Here is a 25,319-nt window from a genome sequence, read left to right as displayed (position 1 = left end):
ATGGTAAGCCGAATAGAGGTCTAGAACACTAAAAATGTTGGCTCCTTTCTAGATACTGATTGATTCAGATATATTTGGCAGAGGCTGCCGATCAACCCAAATACATTCATTTAGTCGACGCAAGTCCACACACATTCTCACAGCTTTGCCACCATCCTTGGGTGCCAAAACCACTGGACTCAACCATTCCGATGACTCCTAATTTCAATAATTTCTCAATCTCCAGCTTCAGGGGCTCAACCATCATTTTCGGTACCTTTCGAACTTTATGTACAGACGGTTTTGCAGATTTCTTGAGGATAATCTTGTGTTCAAATCCTTTTAAACATCCCAGAGTATCAGAAAACACTTTACGATATTCAGAATTTTTTTTGTCAGAATCACACACACTGCTAACAGCATCTGGAAGAACACTAGAAAGCAATTCTTCCATAAGCATGACTTGATCATGAGGATTTTTGGCACATGGATTTAGAACTATGCCAAAGTCATGTTGATGCCTCCATCCAAGAAGACTATCTCCTCTAATAGCTACATACACTTTGCCAGTAATTTCCTTACCCTTGAAAGAAATCTTAGCTATTGTATACCCCAGGATATCTATTTTTGACCGACCATAACTTACAGGAGCAATGTCTGGAGGTAAAAGTGGAACATTTTCCAGACCAACAACCTCATCCTAAATTTTGTTTTCAATTAAAGTGAAAGGAGATCCTGAATCCGCCATTAGTTTAAATACATACTTGTCAATCCCTATATCACAGAAAGGCATAGTAATTTGTTCAGAATCGACATTCTCCCCAATATCTTTCACATTTGACACAACAACAGTGCGTACAATGTCAGTCATATTTTCACTAATCTCTTTCTTCTTGTTAGACATACAACATGAGCATAATGTCCCCGACCCCGACAATTATTGTAGATACTGTCTCTTGCAAAACAATTCGGAAAATTTGAAATGTGAGAAAAACTACCACATCTGAAACAACGCATTCTCTGATTGGCATATGAACGTTGTTGCCAAAAATCCCGTTCTTTAGGTAAGGAAGACTCTTTACTGAAGGAGGAACGACTCTTTTGAGAATTCTTCTGAGCTAATGAGTTCTTTTGAGACGGTTTGTTTTTTGAGCTAACCGAAACCATCAGGGCATTCTTAAAGAAAATCATCTTCTTCCAGTTTATGTACTACATCTAGATTTTTTTTTTAATGTCATCTAAAGTGTGATTCACTTCCTCTTTATTTTTCCTTATCTCTTTAACCCAGGTGTTAGTATTCTCCATGCCTTCAACAATAGCCATAGCCTCTTTCAGTGAAGGGTTTTTTGATAATAATTTTTCTTGGACTCTTGTGCTGTTCGTGCATCCTACGAGTTGATCTCTTACAAGTGATTCCGATAGTTCTCCAAAATCACACGTTCGTGCAAGAGTTTTTAGGGCAGCCACATATGTACCTACTCGTTCAACAGGACCTTGTATACGAGTGAGGAATCTATGGCGTTCTAAAACAACATTAATTCTAGGACCAAAATAATTTTCTAACATAGACATGGACATTTCAAAAATATCTGAAGGTTCACCATCAGCTCCACCTACTGGCATAGTATCCATGCTATCATATGTGTGTCTGCCTTCAACCCCTAAATTATGTAACAAAATTGCCTGCTTCCTTATGGCTGAAAACTTTTCCCCCCCAATTGCCACCAAATACGAGTCAAACAAATTTCGCCATCTCTTCCAAGGAAGTATGGGTTCTCCTTCCTCAGAAAGAAATGGTGGGGTTTGTGACATGCTCGAAGTAGTAGCCATATTGCTATAATAAATATATTAATATGAACTGGAGAGTCAATGTGTTGTCGTGCACATCGACGTTGTATTTACCAAAACGAAGTCAAAAGAAGAAAAGTTTACCTCTTTTAAGGAAGAAATAAATAAGCAAAAATCAATGCGCTGCCGAGCGCATCGGCGATGTCAAAAGTATCTAATTTATAAATGTATCGATGCGCTGCCGTGCGCATCGGCGTTAAGTTGTGGTCTGTTGCTATGACAATCCGAAATGGCCGAAGTGACACGTACACATGCGTCATACGTAAAAGGTCATAGTTCTGCAGGCTCTTGAAGGTACGCGCAGAGAAGAAACAGTCGCGTGTAGGAGTGGCAATGACGAACGTAATGATGAGCGCGCTATATTCAAAAGACAACACCAAGTACAATGTCTTCAACCGCTGAAGGTAAACAATAACCAACAACGTTACCTGGTTTTTCGCTGTTTTCTTGAAAATGCTCGTAACCAAGTCGGGAATAAACGAATTTGAGGTGCAGCCGCTCAATCGACTAACAACAAAATTCTTGTGCAGTTAAAACAATCTCCGCACTCAAAATCAGACGAAATTGTCACCACAAAGTCCAAATTTCCTTGAAGGTTACGATTAACATTAGCATGTAAAGGTGTTGGTAGAAATCCAATAAAATACAAGTTTAAAGGTTCAATAAGAAGGTTCCATATTAAGTTTCACTCGATCCAATTCCAGTTCAAAGTCCAAGTAAAAATCCAGTCCAATCCAATTACAAGGGAATTGATGGTTGATGTGCTTGTCCCCAATCAAGCCTTAACCCTCGTCGCCAGTGATATAAGCTCTTAAACAGGATGTATTAGAAGAGCAGGTTTATTGGTACAACAATCAACAGCAAGAGCTCAGCACCTGACTCTTCAACTTAGAATGTCATCATTCCATCTATGATGTAGAGTACACAGTGTTCTTTTAAAGTGACAGTAAAAATAACAGACACACACCTTTCTGGGCTTGAGGTGTCAGACCACTCAGAGAGGGGATCCTCAATTGCCAACAGGATTGCACTATATCATCGGACATGACCAGTGTTGGAAGGGCATATTGCGAGATAAGGGCGACCCTATTCAGGGCACCATAATGGAGTATGGATGAAGTCTATGGGGACTAGCTGATGGCAGGACCTCGCTGATGGGTGTGGGCATCAATGTAATTCCTGGGTGGTCATACGGGTGACAGGTGATAGGCCCTCGTGTAAGGTAATTTTTTGTTTAAAGAATCTCCCTATTGCTCCAAGTTACATATTTAAATTCCATGGTCACTTCCATAGGAGGCAATATGTGAGCTGGCTCATGCCACTGGGCTGTTGCCTGCAAAGTAATCAGGTGTTCTATAACACGTTGCTGTATCACATTCCACATACTGTTTTGTGGCTGGATTTTGTAACCTCGAATATTATTGTTTGTAAAAAGTGAACTATATATTTTAAAAAACAACTCATTGTCAGGCTCAGCACTCAGACCATTTCTGAGCATCCTTTCCCCCAAGTCATTCTTATGCTTTCATTCTTGTAGTGAACCAAAGGAGTTTTTCATCATTAAGTGGGGAGCAGTACTTGAAAATTCTATGCGCTCTGCTGAATGTCAAATCTAGGCTTCTTCTTCGTAGTTGATCAAATTATATGAACTCCTGAAAAGGGCAACTGTAAATCAAATAAATAGTCCTTTTCAAGATGTTCCCAAATCCAAGATGTTGCAAAGTCTTTTCCTGTGATATCACTTCTGGCTTAATGCCTGCAGTAGGCTTTAGGAGAGGCAGATGCATCACAGCACTTTCTTTCCTTGATTTTTCATTGAGATCTTTGTGCCATACTTCTACTTTTGTCCCAGATTTTTGCCTGTAAACGGTTTGATAACTTTCCTTCTACATTCTTATCCTGATATAGCCTGCCTTTTCTACTTCTTGTTGCCAGGAGAAATCTGGTGCACTTCTGATTGCTTCAGTGTCAACTTCATTTTAAATCAAGAATTACAAGATTGCGCAAGGATGCGTTTCTCCTTGATGGGTATTTCCTCCTTCTGTGTAGGGTGATACCGTGGCTACTGAGAGGAGTTGTGCTTTCCTTGGAATCAAGGTCAGTACTCAGCAGGTTTTCTCAGCATCAATTACTTGACAGTGTCCATTAGGAGGAAGTTTCAAAAGCAGTTGCAGTTAAGAGACAGCAGTTTTGGAACAAGCTGGCATTTGTGGGTTTGAACAGGTTTCCAATTGCAAAACAATTCTGCCTTTTGCTTTTTCAATGCTTGTCCTTTCCTGCAGTGGCTCATGCTCACTTCTATAAAAAGATCTTACCCAGAGATTTGCGATTCGAGGAATGCTCCCAAAGATCAGAATTCAAGAGGCCTTTGCTTTTAAACAGAGCAGATTATTACCTTACTGTATTGAACTCATTTTGCTTGCAAATCCATGCTGCAGTTTCCAGCGTTAGATACTACTTTCAGGGCTGCAGCTCTTTCTCTCCAGTGTTCCTGGTGTTGCTTATTGTTTCCCGTGGCCATGGAGGCTGAATCTAGTATTCCTGATGCCTCTACTTCCATTGATAATCACCCTGATCCCAACGTTGTTCTCTGTACATTTCACATTCCAAAGCCTTCACTGGCTCTACTTCTACTGCATTGTCTATTGATCTTGATTTGAGTGGACTTGTAGAGCGTGCAGCTACCCTATAGGATTTACCGGCACTTAAGACAGTCAGAAAGATGGCGGTAATCCAAAATGTTGTTAGCGTTGGAACAGCAAGGTCTTCAGAGTTTTTCTCACTACGGTATCATGGCGAATAGAGTTGGGGAGAGAATTGCATGCCTTATGTATAGATAACTGCAGGACGGTCCTCCCTTTATTGATTTTTGAATACTGGGAATACTAGCAAGATGGGAATTATAAGATCTAAGGGTCTGGGGGAAGTGTAAAGTTGGGCAAGATGTCTTAAAAAATGGGTCCTGACTTGGTGAGCATCAGAAAGGCACAACATAGTGCTTTGAAATGTACATGCTTCACTATGGATAATTAGTGGAGACGTGCAAGGGAGTAGGCCACAGGCTGGTGCTGAGGACTCCGCAGCAGGAGTCAGGTTGCTGCATTCAGGATAATCTTCAGCCTGTTCAGTGCGGCTTGAGGGGCCCCTTCATACAGGACACTGCCATAGTCAAGGTGCGATATAATCTTGGCCTGGACTATAGCTTTCTGGGTGAAGGTAGAGAGAGTCCAAAGAAACTTTCTGAGTGTTCTCAGCTGGCCAAAGCAGTAGGCTTCCAGTTTAATGACATGCGCTTCAAACCCCAGTTTCTCATCAAAACAAAACCCCAAGTTTAAAAATAGTTGTTTTGGTTGCGGTAACGGTCTTAGACAGGCCAACAATTGGGTGTCCAGGACTGAAAGTTGTTTCCCTCTAGCATGACTTCATTTTAACTCCCATTCAGTTTCAAGCAGCTGTTGTCCATCCACTCAGCTACTGGTGTAAGGCTTTCCTTCAGCTGACAAGCATTGCTTTCTCAACCATGGGAGAGGGATATACCCAGATGTGTGTTGTCAGCATCAAAGAATAGAGTGACGCGAATCCTGCGCAATGTATGCTACTGGGCGAACATATATGTTGAACAATGTGGGGCTCGGGGAGGATCCCTGAGGAACACTACATGTCAATGCAACCATGTCCAAGTAGAAAGGCCTGTTAAAAATCCTGAAAGCTCTGATCTGTTAAAAAAGAGGCAAATAATTCCCAAGCTGATCAATGACTCTTCTGCAGTCTGTCAAGCAAGATGCTATGAGATACAGTCAATTGCAGCACTGAGGTCCGGCAGGATTATAGCTGTAGTAGCACATTGATCTAAAACCATTCTGGGTACCTTGGAAACTGTCAATAGTGTCTATTAATTGCTGTGACGGGGTTAGACATTGGCCTGTGAAGAGTGTAGGATAGTGTGCTGTTCTAGACAGTTGTCAAATGACATGTTTCTCTAGCACTTTTGTGGGGGAAGGAAAAATAGATATTGGCCTGTAGTTTTCCACTGCAGTAGGACTGAAGGAAGTTTTTTTTTATTTTTAGGAGAGGTTTGTCTACCGCATGCTTCCAGGAATTCTTGGTACATGCAGTGGATAGGAAAACATTCAATACTTCTCTCTGTGTGCTGTAGATGGACGTGGCAGCCCTAAAATGAAGGGGAGTCGGATCTAAAGGGGAGCCAGACTTGAGGGTTTTTACTAAACCTTCCAAATTGTCTTCTTTTGTGGGATGGAGAAAAGACAGTGTAGCCCTTGTGGGCCTAGGTGCAAATGCAATGTCCTGGGCATCTGAGGCAGCAATTTGATTCGGAAGGGAGAAATAGATGTCCTATATATTTTTTTGTAAAGAAGCTAGCTAGCTCATTGCGGGCAGGTGAAAGGCATTCTATTTGATTTTTTACAGAAGGGCCGAACATAGATTTAACGATAGCAAGGACCTCTGAATTAGAGGCTTGATGCCTGTGTGTTCCTACTAATACTGTGATAGGTTTTATGGCCTTTCTATGGATATGTTTGCAATAGGGTTGTAGTTTGTTCTCTACTTCCGTTCCAGGACTTTGCACTTTGGTATCACAGAAGTGAGAGTCAAACCAAAGGGTTGGCTTTTGAAGAGATGAGCGAAAGGTAATTCAGAGGAGCCGTCTTAAAAAAGGCTGCAGTAACCCACTCTTTGAGCAGATAAACTACCTCACTAAACATCTCTCCTAGTTATGGCTTGCATGAGTGAAAGAATTTGTCAAATTTGACAAACTTGATTTTGGACCTTTTTAAATTACAGTGACTGTGGATCTCCAGTTTAAACTGACTCTAGCATTCAAAGAGCTAACAAGTCTAGTATTTCCATTGTATAATAAATAGGTAAACAAGCGCAAGTATTCAAAGTTTTTCTTAGGAGCCCACCCTTGGGACTGTTGAAGGCTGGGGTTGCTGAATTCAAAGGCTGCTTAGTCCTAATTTCACAGAGTGCCTCCTTCCACCACAACATAATTCTTGAGTCTTGCAGGCTATTCTGTCTTCTTGCTTTCTCCTTTTACCACTGTTTTCCCATCTTTCTCCCTCTTCTACATTTATATCTCTTTATTTGGGTTAAAGTTTGAATATGCTAACTAAATGGTAGTCTCTGAAAATGAGTACTGGTGCTCGCCACCTACAATCACCAGCAAAAAGTAAACACTGAAAATTTCAGCTTCAGTAAACTCTTGACACTCCGCTTTAGGTGCCTGTAGGTTGTCTCTTACCGGTACTTCTACTATTCTATTCCAGCTGCCAATAATATACCATTTTATTGTGCCTTTTTACTGTAGGTTTATGTGCCGATGGAACTGAGGTTCACAGTTTCTTAATGCTCTATTTTCCTGTTAGCTTTGCTTTAGACTTCTGGGCTTGTATCCCTTGTTGTTCTGCTCTATGAATCTGTTCCCTATGTAGCAGCCAGCCTAACTTGTTTTTTCACTATTTTGTGTATAGCTATGTCTGTTCTTCTGTACTTTTTCAATTCTTACCAATATCTTGAGCTGTTCTGTGTAGATTGGTTTTATTTTTGCTCATGCTAAATTAATCTTTGGCTTTTGTTGCTGCACACTCCAGGGAGACACACTATCACTCTGGTTTTCTTGTATGTGGTTCTTAGGTTTCACCTGCCCAGCGGTGAAATCTATTATTAATATATATCTCAAAAGGGGCTCACATCCTGTCCCTTGCTTTTCTTGGGTTCGTATGCTTACCACTTACTTTTCTTTCATTTCTATTGGCTGTAGCATGCTATTTCCTGTTCTTCCTCTTGTGTTTGGTCTTATCAGTGGCCCAAGGCACGAGTGCTGTTTTATCCACTGAACTTCTATTTTGGCTTTCCTAACACACTCAGCTGACGGCTGTAAATCATGTCCTTATCATGTTTGTATTTCTTTTTGCTGGTTTCACTGTGTGTGCATGTGTCTCGGTTCCTCAACGCTCGCCCTCCTTGTGCACTGTCTGTTCTTTCCCAACCCCTCGCCTTCCTTCTGTGTTATTTATTCACGCCCCCCCCCCTCCCTTGTCTTTTTGTAATCATTGCCCTGGCACTCTATGAGGCGCATCTTACTGCGCTGGTCGGGGTTAGAGAGGAGGAAGCAGGTCGACCAGTTATGGTCAGTGCCAGGTCCTTGTGGCTCTGCAGGCTCAGGCCACAGCTTAGCTTGGCCAGCATCCGGGCGGCCCATGCCCCCTTGTGTTCAGCACTCTGAGTAAGAAACTTTTCTTAGGCCACGCTATCCTCTCCATGTGACATGCACAGCACCGCTCATGCTATTTCAGGTACTGCGTTTTACTGCGTACAGGTTGAACCAGATGTAGGCCAGCACATGCACGTGTGGCAATAGGGCCTTGATGCTTCGGTGGTACTTGTCCACAGCCTGTGGTGTCGCAAGATATGACATTTCTGCAGTATTTTATTTTCTGTTGAGACATGGGAAACCCTGAAAAACACCAATACTTAAATGCTGATACACAAATGTGCATTGTATTTGCAGGCATATTAGGTGTGGGTTCGTTCAATAACCTCGAACAGAAAAGAGAAAATGACATATTTTTATTCTCTAAGAAAGAGATGGAGTGTGACCACTCCCCAACATGTGTGACCGTGGAATGTTAGTCAGGTTTAAATCTTCGCTCCAGTGTTCTGGATACAGCATCAACCCACTCTTGATTCCCTCTGCCCCATTGGTTAGGTTTTGTGTGACTTGTCCTGGTCTCGTCCAAACAACTGCTACATCATCGCGCTCATTTTCAAACTTGGCAGATGAATCGTTTTCTAACTTGACACGCTCTGCTAATGCAGTCAAATAGAGGTGGCATGCATCATTGTGACTTCCTTTGTTCTGTGCAACAAAGTAAAATAATGCTTTTTTTGGCACAATTAATTTAATAAGTACAGCAAAGCGCAAGTACACACAGTTTTTCTTTTACCTATTCACCGTGTACTAAGAGGACAGTGCAGTGATGACATAACCTATGTCTCTGTGCATTGTGACAACCAACAACAAAAAACAGCTTATTATTAATCACTTAGATGATATACTGGAATGTTGTTTGGTTGTGCTGCTGACATGTCTTTACTACACTTACATACCTTTCACCTAGATTTTATTTAACTTGATTCAGACCTCGAATGAGGTCAACAAATACATAAAAAAATATTAAAAAAACAGATATGATATTTCAGCATTAAAACAACGTTAAAAAGCACTCAAAAAATGTGTGCAAATTATGCCAGATGAATTAATCAGATGGCCATTTACAGAACTTGATTAAACTTTGTGCCGGAAAGATATTGTATCTAAAACAAATGGGCTTTATATCCCGGCGCGGAGCCACCACCAAGGTCAAATTTGGAGAGACTAATAATACATGTAATAAATCTTGCACTCCTGCATTACATAAATAACAGATTCCTGTTTAGAAGTATAAGCTTTTTTAATGGAAGAATCCCCATCTGCAATAGGAATATAGTGCGCCAGACCCTATGCTCTAATGAAAAGAGTGCATATTGTTGCGGGGTTTTATATTCTAAACTGTCTACTAAGTGTGCAAAATATTTTAATTGGGAGTAGTGTTCTACATCCAGGTCGCAACTTAATCTTGGGGTCAAGTTCTTTAAGAAGAGCTTCAGATGTGCTGGTGTCCAAGATTTTAAAAGTGCTTCCGTGCAATTGGACAGATTTAATGCAGTGCTAAAATTCTTAATTAAAAGTATGCTGTAAGGACTCATTAGGAAAAGTCTCCAATTTTAAAATATACTTTAAACTTCCTGGGTCAGCATGTATAAGATTATAAGCCCATCTAATTAAGTTACAAATGGCTCTGGCGTAAGTGCTAACTAAAGATAATTCTAAGCGTGTTGCTGGGACATGGACAGCTCAATTAACGTTTAAGAATTTGCGTAATAAGTTCACTTCTCTTATTTTTAATGGTTGTCAAAACTTAATCGAGATGTGTTAGGGCGTATGAAAGAATATGAGGTATTTTTGTGCGGAAAACCTCGAGCAAGGAGTATAAATGTATATTCCCAGAGGAAGAGTAAAACCTCTGTAGCACCAATGTGGGTGTCAGCCCTAAGACGAATATGCTGCAAATGGGAGGACTTTTGTAAGGTTTGGGAAAAAATATACTCTTAAACGACCTCCAAGGATTTTCCATCTAGTGTCCAATTAAAGTGAAAATATCTTTCTCTTCCTCTAAAAGGTACAACTTTTGTTTTAGAAATATTTGGGATGAGGAAAGTTTATTTCGCATAGCCGTTCAGGACGTTCAAATTTCTTTGAAGGCCTATTGGAGTAAGTTCAAAAGTGACTATATTGTCGGCGTACATTAACCTCTTCCATGCTCATGATGAGCTGAGCTCGTCATGAGCCACGGCGCTCCGGTGCTCATGACGAGCTCAGCTCGTCATGAGCCGTGGAACGCTCACACGCGGGGATAATTCCCCTGCTGTGCTGAGCGTTCCACGGCAGGTAATGCACCTGTGACGAGCTGAGCTCGTCATGAGCACAGGAGCGCCGTGCCTCATGAGAGCTCAGCTCGTCATCAGCATGCGGGCGCCGTGCGCGCCCCCTCCCCCCAGCACAGCGGGAAATTACCCCCCCGCAGCGAAGGGGTTAAAATATGTACATTACTGAAAGCTATTTTTGGTGTAAAATGTTTAATTTTTAATAAACACTCTGGGAGATCCCGTAAAAAGTAAAATAAGATAGAGGCCAAAAGGCAGCCTTGCTTTAGTCCATTCCTAGTACATATTAATCGGGTTGATCCCGTTACTCCCCCCATTTGGACTCTACACCATGTTGCAGTATGTAATGAGATAAGTATAGTAAGCAGGCAGTTGGGAATTCCTAGCTTCACTAACTTTTTCCAGAGTGTTGGACTATCTACACAGTCGAAAGCAGTGGTGAAATCGACAGAAACACCGTATACAACCTATAATTTCAATACTACATATTTACCTGTTATTGTCTGTAGGGGCACAATATTGTCTGTTACATTTCAACTGCTCTCAGACACCACATACCCGTATCCTGCACACCTACCAACCATTTACTCTGCACAGTCACCCTGACGTTGCATTGGCAGTCAGATACTGCTCACGCACCACTCACAGTGCTGGCTCTGCACTCACACACCATTGACATACCTCTCTCAATGAACTCAAACCGTTTATCCTGCACATATACTATTGACATCCCTTGCACCCTATACTTACACATCTCTTACCTTGTACAGGATAACATCTTTCACCCTGTACACTCTCACAATTCTCAATCTGCAGTGACCACACATCAATCACCAGCATTGAGACACTTTCACCCTGCACTAAGACACATAGAGAGCACTCCCTGCACTCATACACTTCTCCCACACCTCTTAACTTATTAATAATCCCATAGGCGAGACCTTATGCACCTACCAATGCTTGTTTTCTTTCTTTTGTTTAATCAATCCACTGCTGCTGTGTTCATGAAATAGCCAGAGGTTCTGTTCCTGCTACACTGGCCCATGCTGATGTCTTGTGAGCAAAGTATCCTTATTTGTGTGGTAGGGGCTATATATGATATAGAGTTGAGCCTGCAGGTTACCCTTAAACAAACGTGACGAATATCCCATCCGCTGAATTACAAGTGCATTATATCCTTTGTCACTTGTAATACAGCTGATGAGATTTCTGTTCATTTGTTTGGCTGAGTAACTCATCTCCTAAACTCTAAATCAGGCCCTAAGCGTCCGTCTACACACAGAGACCTGCTACTTTCTAAGACTAACATAGATGCTGTAGTGACAACTTACTCAGAATTGCACTAAATTGCCCTACATCATATACAGCCAGATTCATCAATGTCCAAATCTGCGATTTTTAAATTGCGAGAAAATGCGAATCGCAATTTAGAAATCACAGAACGGCATTCATGAAGTTTTGCGATTTAAAAATGCGATTCGCAAGCGGCCGCAATCGCCGATTGCGAGAAGCCAGAAATCGGTAAAAAATCTCAGATTCCGCCGATACCCCTGTTGAAATTGCGATTTCGCAATTACCGATATCGCAAATAGCGATCTCGCTAAGTGTGAGATCGCAAAAACGGGAAGTCGCATCCTGAGCACAGTGATGACATCACAACCAGGAAGTAGGCAGCTCCCACCCTCATTCAGCAGTGAGAGGCTGAAGTACAGGCAGCAGTTGCAGAGCTCCCCTCCAGCATTCCCACAGGACTACAGCAGGAGACACCACAGTGGCAAGCATGGCACAGGATGCAGCAGGAGCTTCCACCAGTGGGAGAAAGCGCAAAATAAAGTTTTCTGAGCAGCAGCTCAAACACCTAATTGAAGGAGTTTCCAAGGATCACAACCGCCTATTTGGCAGTAACTCCCAAAGGGTACCAGAGGCGGACAAAAGGCGCATATGGCTGCGCATCCGCGCCAAAGTGAACGCCGTGGGGGTGACCCAGCGCTCGGTGGACGCGCTGAAAAAGCGCTGGTATGACTTAAGAGGGCAGGCAAAAGAAAAGATTGCTGAGAGGCTGGGGGAGCAATTTGCGACAGGTGGAGGGGAGGCCACTGTCCCACCGAACACCCCACTGGAGGACCAAGTGGAGGAGACCATCAACCCACAGGCCTGCGTGGGTGTGACCCAGCTTGACTCCTCCCGACCCACCCAAGACACACCAGGTAAGTGCCATGCGACTGCAACCCCCTGTCCCCTAGCATCGTCCATGACTCCAGTGCATCCCATAACAAACCCCAATCATGCAGCCAAAGTACAGCTCCATAGCGCAATTGCATTGTGGGACATGTAGTCTGACCAAAATTACCATCCTGTACCATAGAGCCTGACATGTCCAGTGAGAGTCAATCCTGCTGCGAGACAGGGAATGGTAGACTGCATGCATGAAGCAAGCCTAACTGTGTACGGAACATGTCACTAATCAACGTCCACTTCACATCACAGGTGGCGCTGATGTCCCCAGCACAGACAGCGAGGCCCTGGTGATTGAGGAGAACACGGAGGACACGGAGGGGGATACACATCATACCCCACAGCCCGGACCATCAGGGCAAGCTGCCACAACAGCGGTCATCCCACCATCCGCCCCTGTGGCCCGTGCCACCCCCGTGACTACAGGCGCTGCTGTAGCACCACGCAGCACACAGCCACCAGTGGGGCCTGCAACACCAGCAGCAGGTCGCCAACAAACCCGCCGCCCTGCGGCTGTGAGGAGCCAGACGAGCGGTCTGGTCAGGGAGCCGCGCACCAACACATCCCGCGCTGGCAGGGGCAGAATTGTGCGAGCAGGTGGGCTCTCTATTGAGCGCAGGATGCTGAGTGTGCACCAGACCCAGGCCCGACACCTAGCCGCCATCCACCTCCAACTGGACAAGACGGCACGTAATGTGGCACATATGACAGCAGCTGTGGAGGCCAACACTCAGGCAATGTCCAGGCAGCGGAATGTCAATCGCCGTAGACACCGCCAACTATTGACCCGCCTGTCGGCGTACATGCGGTCAATTCACATTATTGGGAACGCCACCTCCCAGCTCTCGCGACGCTCCCTGGCCATGCAGGTCCAAATGGTGCAGTGCTGCTAGGACGTCGCAACAGCCCTGGAGAACATAGCAACAGCCATGCAGGGCATGCAGGCCACTGGCCATGGCCAGGCGGGGGGGGCAGACGACAACAGTGAGGCAACATCAAGCCACAGCAGCCAGTCCATACCTCCGGTCGTAGCACCCCGCCGCAGCAGCAGGCCCTCTGCTGCATCACGGCAGAATCTGGAGGAGGACGTTGAGAGGAGGTCAGGGGAAACTACCCGGAGACGCCACTGAACTGTTGTGCATTACAATGAGGCCACATGCTGACGCATGCCATACAGACTAACCTGGACATATGATGCAATATGTCAATCTTTTCACACTTTTCAGAATGCCATGTTTATTGTGCAGTAACAGTAACTAAAATTCTGAATAACGTAAAGTGCCTCATGTCATTATTAATGTTGTCATGCATGAGTTGAGTAATGGGTGTGGGGAGTGGGTGCCCTAGAAATAGTTCATGCAGATTTGGATGCGGCGCCTGTGTCCTTCTGCTGGATTCTCCCCGCGTGCGTGACGCACATGTGCAGGTGGCCGATTGTCCCCTTCTGACTCACTGCCAGAGATGTCAACAGGGATCCTGCGCTTGGTAGCAATGTTGTGAAGGATGGCACACACGGCCACGATGCGGCAGCAGACCTCAGGATCGTATTTCATGGCCCCACCTGTCTTGTGCAGTATGCGGAACCTGCTTTTCAACAGGCCAAATGTCCTCTCAATACAGTTCCTTGTGCGAATGTGTGATGCATTAAATCGCCGTTGTTGTGGAGTTGCAGGGTTGAGGTATGGGGTGAGGAGGTACTCACGGAGAGCATAGCCGCTGTCACCTATATGTAAGGAGCAGAGAGTGAGTGCCTGTTCTGCGCAGCTACATGATCACAACGTACACATTTGGGGCATGTGTACTTACCCAGTAGGTGTCCTTCCCCAAAGTCTCCCCTGGCAAGTCGTGTGTGGATGCCGGTGTGCCTGAAGATGAAGGAGTCATGTGTGCTCCCTGGGTACTGTGCCACAATGTCCGTGATTATTGTTTTGGCATTGCACACCATCTGGATGTTGAGGGAGTGGTAGCATTTCCGGTTGCGGTACATGTACTCCGTCTCAGCAGGTGGGCAAATATGGACGTGCGTACAGTCAATACATCCAATGACGTGTGGGAATTGAGCTACATTGTAAAATTGCAGCTTTGTATCATTGAGGTCCTGTTGGCTGGTGGGGAATGATATATAGTGGTGTAGCTGGGTCAGCATTGCCTCCAGGAAACTCCTTAGGCAGCGGGACATGGTGGGCTGGGAAACCCCCCACGCAACTGCGACCATCCCCTGGAAGCTCCCGGAGGCCAGGAGGTGCAGGCAGCACAATACCTGCACATGTGTGGGCACGGCATTGGTCCTCCTTGTAGGTGCTGCATCAGGGGGTCTAGGTCCCGGATGAGCTTGATTATCATTGCCCCACACAGGCGGTACTTGGCATAGATTTGCTCCCTGGTTTGGCCCAGAAGGGTGACCCGCAGGCGGAAAATCCGCTCCTGTATCCTCCGTCTGTTGCGTGCAGCTCGCTGCAGCCTACGCCGCCTCACCAGCATGTAAAGTCCAGGCATTGTGGGAATCACCAGGCTCCAGCTGCATGTCCTTAAATGTGTTTGATCAGCCCTGCACCTGTTGGGAGTGACCTAACTGTTTTTTGAATTTTTTTTTTCAGTACTGGTTACCACCTGATTTGAGTTCTTCTTAAATTGCGCGTTGCAAATACCGATTTTCACGTTTTTCGCTTTTAGCGATTTTTCATGAATGGCTTTTTTGCGAATTCGCTATTAAATTTGCAGAATCCATGGTTCCTCGCAATTTCCGATTCGCAAATGCCCATCCTCCAGGATTCTGTGAATTTAATAGCGATTTCGCTATTTTTAAATTGCGAATTCGCTATTTTGGTTGTTTGGGTTTCTTGAATTCCTTCCCTTCAAATTGCGAGAGGAATTGCGAATTCGCAGCTATTGCGAGCGCAATTTCCTTTCATGAATCTAGCTGATAGTGAAATCCTAAGACCTTGCTGTTCTGTGTAAGGCCTTAGAGAGAATCCTGGTTATTTTTGATATTGCTGCTTTTCCACCCTTTTTGTTCACTGTGTTGGTGGATTATTGCTAATTCTTTTTACATAGTCTCCAGTAGCTACCTGTGCCCGAAGGTATTTTACCTGTGACTGTGGAAAAATATACCAATTAGGAAAAAACTAATATTTTTCAGCATCCAAGTCGCATTTACTACATTTCAAGAAACTCTTACAGTCTAGTTCGTTGAAAAGAATTAATGACAGCCCAAGTAACATTTTACCCATTACCACACAGGTGGCCGAACAAAAAGGGAGTTCCCGTTTATGTTGTGAAAATATTTTTAGGGACATTTCTTTTCTTTTCTTTGGTTTCTTTCTTTTTTCCTTTTTCTTTTTTGTTGTTCTTTATTCTAGAAAATTCTTAATTTAAAAAATACTACTACTATTTCATGTCAAACGGTGAATAATTATTTATTTCACTATGGGTTCTGAATTTCAAAGTTGATATACAATTTTCTTTCATCAAGTGAACATTTAAAACTCCACTTGGCCAAAACAGAAGGAGGCTTGGGGGGGGGGGGAGGAGGGAGGGGGATGGAGTTCAAATTGTATTATTTAGCAGCCTAAGCCCATATGTAATGGGCTACAACGGAGAAGGCACAGACGGAACCTGGTAGAGATGTAGCAGCAACCAAAATAGAAGACATAATAGGCATACTGCTCAGGTCTAGAAGTGGGATGGGGACTACAGATCGGGATCTGGGGGTCCCAAACGCTGTTGATCATGTTTGCAAAGGACTGAATCGCTATGCAAACCTTCTGCTTTGGTTAATGGCTAGCCTACGGGCAAGGGAAGATTCGAGGAAATTAAAAGTCTGGGAACAAAAAAGGATTGTGGTAATGGGAGACCCATTTAAGGGGGGAATCCCATGAGACTTCTGTAGACTTGATGCACCACCATGGCATTACTGCGGGCACTTTTTATTATACAGGTGCCTGAGAGTGGAGGTTAGGAGGCAACAGAAGGGAAGAGAAACTCAACTACCGATGCATAGGGACCAATAGGATATATGTACTCTAGCGGTGCTGTGCTGAGCAGTAGTAGAACAGTTTAGATGAACATTAGGCAGGCTGCGGACATGTAGAGAGTGGACTTGGTAACCCATAGGAGAAAGTTCAGGGGCACTTTGTAGTGCATAACCCCTGAGTTTCCACTTATGCAGGGTTTTAAAACACCACAGTTTAAAACCCTGCATAAGATATACATTGCACCTTGTAGGATTATTGCTACATCAAAGTGCATTAGCAGGGGAGTACTAGATGCAGGTGTTTATCGCAATATACCTGGAAGAAGTTGTGCAACTAGGTAACAGAGCCACAGACAGGCGGATGGAGGTAGCACCAGACATTTGCCTATTAGGCCTCTTCCCATGTCCTCTGATTTTCTGATTCAGAAGGCCAACAAAAATGTATAGGCTTGACTTTGGTGCTGGCACAATGACAAAAAGACATGAGTTGGAAGCTGAGGAAGGGTGGGCCAAACATTGCATAGTGGAGGTCAGAAGTGTGGAAGCGGGCTGAATGTGCGAGCGTGGTGTTGCAGAGCATGGTGTTGCATGGAGACCAAAAGTGGGGTGCTGACACCAGGAGCAAAGGCTTGGCATATGACACATTCTACTGCTACAGTGATGAGGGCTGAACAGAAGCGTCACTGTTAGACTTAGGGCTAGGATTTCAAGAACAATGTTGTAATACGGATGCATGCGGACTTCCTCCTTTGCCAAGTTCATTCATACAGGACCTCTGTGATGGAGGCCAGCTTAGTAGCATTTGACATGCAATGACCCCTAGATCAGGTAACAAGGATAAACATTCAAATGTACTAACATTCCTTTATACACATCTCTTTCTCTCAAACATGAGGAAAATTTAAATGTCATCAAAAGGAAGAAAGTTCCAACGGGGCTATCTTGAACGCAGTCAATAACACATCCCACACTTGAAATTCTAACCATCCTCAGCGTGGGATGTTTGGTCACTCAATCTGAGAGGCAGTTTGTAGGGCTTTGATCCACTTACTTTTTTACTTACTAAGCATCTGTCTTTCGAAATATTTATGCTACTCACTCATTAACTAATAGAGCTCCATAGCATTGTATTGCCGAAAGGACTTTTTCACTATTTTCACTAAATTGAGCATGGGTTTCGTATGCTCCTATATTGTATGCAGAACTATTGGCACTGTGGCTATGTTTCTCTGATATTCTGATTAATGGTTACTTTTCCAAGCACTGGCATGTTGTTAGCCAAACTGAACTATCAATGTGTAAGTTGTGACTTTGATTTTGTTTTGATTTTTCTTAAGAATATGTTTGTGAGGTATTTTACTATACATTACTCCTGATGAAGGGCCATTTGGGTTCAAAATGCATTGGGGTAATGATTATGTGCTCATATCATGACGAACAATGTCTACGTGTTTTAAATGTATGACTTAAAATTGTTTTTTTTTAAATATGCCTTCTTGAGAATGCTCAACTCTAAGTATTTTAAAGAATTTGTAAATAAATACCAACAGTCCTGTGAACACTGCTTATATATTCTTCAAGCACCATTGAAGTTGAAAGAGTGACAGTGCACTTTGGAACTATTTTTCTGCAAATAGCTATAACTTCGAACACTTACATTTATTATAACCATGAATAGCTATAAATCGTAACAGAACCATATTACATTTTTTTTAGCTAAATATAACAAACTATGAACAAATGACAACAAATCAAAATAATACAGTTACATCAAACAATGTCACTGTACACAGTCTCACAACCATACAGGAGGTATTATAGACCTATGGACCTCACAACACTAAAAACGTCCTTAAGGTAATGCCTGACAAACATCATCAACCTGTTCTGGTCAGCAGGCATCTCTAGAACCAAATCCTGACTCACTTCCATTCTAACCAACATGATTACTAGATCTCATGTGGCAAGTTCCTCCATCACATCTCCATTCGTCATTAACAACCAACTATTATAACAATAATTATTATGCTAATCAACATCTTGCTCTACTGTGCAAGGGTTCTCACCTTAAATTCTACCTCTGGCCATCCCCAAGCTCAACCCATTTTTTATTGGCAACCTTGACTTTGTTTTAGAGACTAATAGCCAGAGTGGAGGCAAAAGGGAATTAGAGAATTGTGAAAGAATTGGTGTTACCTGAGTTGCGTGTCTGAGATATTATCCACAAATTTCCTCAGTGATTGACCCAAAGCACAACCAAATAATGGTATTTTCATATCAGGTTGATTGGCATTATCGGTAGTGGAAGAAGGTGAACTAGGTATGAACAAATATAGTTGACGCTCAGTAAGATTTAGACTTGAGATATTGTGGTGTTAATAGGGAAATGCTTTATTTTCTAGCAAACCTCTCTGCACAGGCTACACTGAATAGTTACGTATGGACAATATGTCCAGTTATTTCTTCTCCACTAGAATCTTTTTTCAGTAAAATGACCTTATCCGCAACAATTTTCAATTGATCTGGTTTCTTTCTTACAGTTGCTATTTTAAGTATATTTTGTCCCATTTTTCAGAAAGGTGGTATTGTGAAAAAGTAAAAAGTAGTTGGTATTTACAAAAGTTTCACATACATTTCAAACTTTTTGAGAAGCTACAAAACGTAAATAGAAGTTTTAATAGATTGGGGTCATTTTTGAAACAGCTACAAATGTCATCCATATGGGATTCACAAACATTCTACCATTTTATAGAAAATGTATAAGTTTGGTATCATTTGTGTCTACAAAGTGGGCACCTGCCATAAATCAGTGCCTCACAAAACAATTCAACAAATTAATAAATTAAAAAAAATTACGCCCTTTACAAAGGTAACCCCAACTCCTGAAATGTTGGAGAAAGCTAGATTGCTTTTTTGAAAATATTATGTGAACATAATATTATTTTCTCACTCCCAACATTTTGAGAAGTTCTAGCGTTATTTAGGGGTTTTAAAGAATGTCAATGTAATTGCGGGGCAAATCCCTCTGACGAACTGGCCCAACTTTTGACGTTTTAAACTGCTGCCTAGGTTTTGGTCTTAAGTTTGGCGTTACTAATAAAAAAGTTACCTCCTACCCTGAGAAAACCATAGGTTTCAAAATTCCTTACTGTGAAGTGATGTATAAATGATAACAAGTTTGAATTGTTGTTTAACACTTTTGTTCATGGTGTTCTTAGCATTACATTGTGAAAAATGGACCTTGCTTATCAACATGGAGTGATTAGTTACTATATAACGAAAATACTGCAAACATCCAGCTGCATAAATCTACATTTGTCAAAGAAAGTTACACTAGGCCCAAGGGTAAGAAATAGCAAAATGCACAAGTCTTATTTGCATGCTGGAAATGTAACTTTTCCCTACCCAAGGTAATCTATACATCACACACTTGAGACTCTTCCAAGAGCTTTATCCCAGTATCAAAGAATAGGCAGCAAGGATGTTCATGCAGATTTCCATCAAGGATTATTATTTCAAGGAAGAGCTCTGATGTAAAGATCACTGGATGCCCTTCCTGTAGAAGACAAATATTTGTCCCAGGGCAAAGCAAGACGAAGACGCAGACTACAAAACCACCATGAGGCTTGTTGCCATATTGCCCCTAAAAACATGTAAAGTTACCCTTGTGCTAGGGGGTTAAAATGGTTAACCTTGGGTGCCAACATTCTTTGCACCTGCATTAAGTAGTGAGATTTCTGCCCCCCTACTTCGTAATAATGTTCAAAAGACAGACAAATATATGTTTTTCTCACAGGAATTTCAGAAGAGTCGTTAAAGCTCTTTAGCAATGCTATCAACATTTGTGGATCTCAAATAACATTCTCGACCTACAAAAAAAACCATTCAGTTTGTAGTTTGTTGTGTTGCACTTGGTTCGAATTATTTAGGGATTTGCTCATTGTCTGGTATTGTGTTATAGTGAAAATGGCAGTGTATAGGTAGGTGTGGAGGTTCGATCTGAATGTCTCACTGGTTCCATAGTGTTCTGAGGCTGGTCCGCCTAGCATAGTTTAACCATAATTCGTCATTTTCGTGCAAAAAAATATGAAAATACCAGTTAATATTACCAGGATGTTGTCAGGCCACATCTCACAATTTAGCACATTTTCCTTTCAAAATGACTTTTTTTAAAACAAAATTCCTCCATCACTGGATAAACAATCCCAGGGCAGAATTTCCTTCCCAGTCCCAGATGACTGCATTTTTTCCTATCAACGTGGACATTAAAAACACTTTAAACACCGTGCATTGTTCTTGAAGTAGTCTTACTGAGAAATAATGAGTTCTTAGGTTTTGCCTCTTGGGTCTCGAGGTTCAGGTAAGCCTGACGACCATACTACGAGAAATGTGAAGGGACGGCCTTATTTTGATGTAGCTCTGAACCCGCATGACACTGACTCCTCATATTTTATTTGGTGTGAGAGATTTTTGTTCAACTTGGGCCTACAGAGCAACAATTAAGTCATAAAAATGAGACTTCTAAGACTGAACATGTCAGTGCCAGCAACATGAAGTAGAGCAGGACATAAAGGAAAAGGTTGTGCCCACAGGAAGGCTGGAAGTCTTTGAAAAAGCCAAATTCCTCTTTAATGGTTAGCTCCTTAGGTCTGTTTGGATTGCAATTGTACAAAGGTTTCCTCTGACCGTCTTTTGAGCTACATTATAAACTTTCTCATGTAATGGTAAATGCATTGAATATACAAAGCACAATTCATCACTTACAATGATCAGCGCGATGACTGAAATGGTGTAGCACGTGAAATTTCTGAGTAAAGGATACGGCATCAGTTGTACAACCTGTGCAAAGAGAAATAAAGAACACAATACTTGTTATATTGGTTGAAGGGCAGAAAATGAACGTAAAATGATGAACTTTTTTCAGTAGCTGACTACAAACATAAAGAGAAACTAATCAGTGTTAGATGTAATGTAGTGTAAGATGATCCTTGAGCTTTTGTAGTGTCCTATGGTTTGTACTTTCTCAAGTAAAACTGTGGTTCTTGGACAACTTAAACGTTAGCCTGGTGCAAGACTGATTTTGAGCACCCCTCAGGATATGATGACCTATAGTCCTGCTAGCCCACAGTGCACCATCTGCACCCCTAACTTGACAGGGAAATAAATGTGTGTGCAACCTCAGAACATGACAAATCTGACTCCCAAGGAAATCGTGGTAACAGATCTGGAACCTTTTCGTTTGCTTACTCATGCATACCCAAAGAAATACAAAAGAAGTGCACAACCTGCAGTTTCAAAATTTAATATTTATTGAAGCACTGTGATTCTTGAGTAAAATATGTGCACTGCAATGATTAATAGAAGGAAACTTAACAGCGTAATTAGCATTACGAGAACACTGAAAACAATTCCATTATGGTGCTATAGCAGTAAATATATGCAGGCATATAAGTAAGGTAGTATAAGGTGCTCCTACCTGGCACTCCCCTAACCTAGGGGCCGATTAGGATTGTGGTGAATGCGCATCCTCCGGGCCGGCGGTAGCCACCGCCAGCCTGGAGGATGCGGATTCACTGCCTTGGTGAGGGAAAATCCCAACCGCCACATTACGATGGTGTTGGGATCAGCGGCGGACGGCAAGTCCGTCCGCGGTGGGTGTACGCAAATATGATGGCGGTGTCTGCAAGACACAGCCAGCCATATTACGATGCAGGCGGAAACATGCTTTTCCACGGCGGCTTTTCCGCTGTGGAAAAGCACCTGGTCTTTTGTTTTTGGGGGCCCGTTGCGAGCCCCCAGGGTGTTGGGGGGTGGGGGGTGCACATGGGGGGTACCTATGGTACCCCCCTGCATTTGCATGCACAATGCGGCAGGCACTGCGTGGTGCCTGCTGCTTTGTGCACGGAAATGCACAGCATGCATATTTGACTTTGCGGCGGGTGCTGCTTAAAGCAGCACCCGCCACAATGTCAAATATACGGGTTGTGACCGCCATGGTGGCGGTCACATCCTAATTCCAATGAAAGGACCGCCGCTGCCCCTGTGGACGGTCCCTCCACCTCGGGGGTGGCGGACGGACGCAGGTCCGTCCGCCATCCTAATAGGCCTCCTAGTTGTGTCTAAGGTAAATGATATGCCAAATCCCTGCTGGGCAGTCTGACTCCTCATTTCCCATGGGTAAGTGTCATCAGGGTGCCCATCTTGGTGTAGAATTGGACATCTCTCGTGGAAGTAAACAGGAATCAGCTGAGCTGCAATTCCGACATGCTGCAACCTTGCAGTGTCAGCAGAGTGCTCCTCTGAGCTAAACAAGGAAGTGGTTCTTGTCATATAATAAACAGTACCCATGCTGCCGTGTTGAAGACTTGTTCAGGCCCCAATTGTTTATTCTAGCATGATAGCACCGTCGCCTTCCGGACAATAATAGCAATTACTTTTGCGCAGTAAACTTTATCCCTTGTACTGAATGTTCAAGGTGCCGTGAGAGTGTGCCTACAAAGTAGAAATGTAAGAGAATGCAGTTTCAGAGAATATTATCCTGCACTGACATGCACAGAATGGTATGTCAAAAGTCGCCGTGTGTAAGAGAGAAGTCAACTTAATAAACATGTGCATAAAGATGGCTTTGTTTCTAACCGGGCCACGTGACATTAGATGACCTATGTAGGGCACTGATATACATAATAATTAAATGTCCCATTGCATACCTTCAGGGTGTTCAGTGCCCGACAACATGTTAATCCGGTTAATCCATCTTTTATTTTCTTATTTATATAATTTGGAATTTACAGCAATAAGCCTGGAATAATAGGCAGATTTATATATTCACCATTTATCACTTATCTCTTAAATGTTATATTTTAAACAAGAAAAATGGAACATTTGAAACGGCACCAAAGTAGCAGTCAATTGGCACAGTTATCTAGTGGGTGATCCAGAATGACATATGAAAGCAAAAACGCAATCAATTTTATTCTAGAAACAGAAAGTAGTCGAAATCTGATATCTGGTTCTATTCTTGGTGAACTACCAATTCTACTATTTACAGTTCTTTGACTGAACACTTTTTTCCAATACCTCTTGATATTACCTTTTATTTATATAAATAGTGGCAATCTTATCACCTGTTATCCTCACTTTTGACAATGTAATCATCCACAAACGGTTAAGCTGCTCATGTTACTCTAAGTTCTACTTATAGGCGAGTAAGAGCCAAGTATGCATCTGATTGAACACTTAATAACTGAGAATATCAAGTCAAGGAATGGATGCAATTATGATTTATCAGATGATCTGCACAATATAAAACTTAAAAGGTGCCCAAAAGCATGGGAGATCAAAAGGGGGAAAACAAATAAAGTCAAGAAAAGCACCATAAGGTCATTAATGCTGGTTTATTCGCATTGGCCCAAAATATTTGTTTTGGACATTAATAACGGATATATATTTGCAGCAAATGTATTAACTGAGGATTATTTATTTATCCGCATACATCAGTCCTTTTGACCTAGTCAGCCTATTGATGTACCATTAGTGTCATACCCCTATTCACCCAACTTCTTAGTTTAGTGCAGAACACATTTCAGTGTCTCTTTCTGGATTTCTACTCTAGTATTACCTAAGGACAAATCTGTTCAGCTCCCAATGTTCTCAATTGACTTGTCTACCCACTTCCACCTTCTGCCATCATCAAATTCAGAGATGCTTTTTCAGGTAATAGTGCACCATTTCCTTACTGGTTCTGCTTTCGGTGAAACGTCCCTCTCCAATCCCTCCAGCACCTTTTCCATGCAGAAGTTTCCCACACCCTGCATTGTTTCATCTTCTTCTCCTTCTCCAAAGCCACCATTCTACTAAACTTGAGAAAGGACTCCAATAAAAATGACAAGAGGCAGACCTGTGTCTTCTTATATCCATGTCACAGATTTTGGACATGGAATCATTTTAACAATTCAGATGATAAACAATGCTAATATTAAAAAAATAAGTTCAGTGGATGTAAACCAGGAAGGGGATCAAAATGTTTTTTAAAGAACTAAAGCATAATACCTTGTAACATTCAATATTGAGGAGTCAAAACATACAAGGATAACTTTTAGCTTGATTATGGAATGAACGATTTACTGCTCCTCCAATGGCAAACTTAAGAAAACATGACTGATATATTGACTGATTTCTATCACGTCTTACCCCATCAAAATCTAAAAATAGGCAACAAGCCAAATTCAAGAATATGTTGTGACAAAGTTTATTTTATGTAGTCTTCAGTAAGGTTTGAGACCTCTGAGAAGGAAAGAAAAAAGATCCTACTATCACCCTAAAAGCATAAAGAAACCCACACTGACACTGATCAACTACTAAAACGTCTCAGATATCGTGGATAATGTAGACCAGATACATAGAATCAAGAATGGACTGGGTGTCTAAAAATGTCTTAGAGTGGATCAAGTTATTTTTGCTTAATCAAAGCCGCAAGCAAGGATAGAGTCAAAGGAATCTTCCATTTCAAGAATGGCATACATATACTATCTATATGTGCAAATATTAGAGATCAACAGGTTCATTTTCACATTCATCTCTATTATAACTAGAGCAGTAGGCACACATTAGCGAACGTCCAGGCCCCACACATCACAAGCTCAAAGACAGCTTTCTCTTCCTAAATGGATGTAAACTGAAATCCTTATATTGGGAGACAGCCTCTATAAGTTCCTTTTTGTCAAGGCCCAGTCACATCATAGAAAACAAGCCACCTTGGGAATTACCTTCAACATGA

The 25,319-nt window shown here is 42.5% G+C and overlaps 1 protein-coding gene across 1 annotated transcript in view; it reads right to left on the bottom strand.

The window, feature by feature from the left end:
• LOC144781303 (sodium/potassium/calcium exchanger 4-like) overlaps nucleotides 1–25,319 on the bottom strand; it is a 492,418-nt gene that overhangs the window by 322,677 nt on the left and 144,422 nt on the right. The window contains exon 6 of the mRNA XM_078660074.1: nucleotides 21,308–21,382. Coding sequence (XP_078516200.1) covers nucleotides 21,308–21,382 — 75 coding nt within the window. The remainder of the gene's footprint in view (nucleotides 1–21,307; nucleotides 21,383–25,319) is intronic.

The sequence above is a fragment of the Lissotriton helveticus genome, chromosome 9, assembly GCF_964261635.1.
Source record: "Lissotriton helveticus chromosome 9, aLisHel1.1, whole genome shotgun sequence".
Lineage (NCBI taxonomy): Eukaryota > Metazoa > Chordata > Amphibia > Caudata > Salamandridae > Lissotriton > Lissotriton helveticus.
Note: the sequence above shows the minus strand (reverse complement) of the source record. Positions and strands in the feature narration are given on the sequence as shown.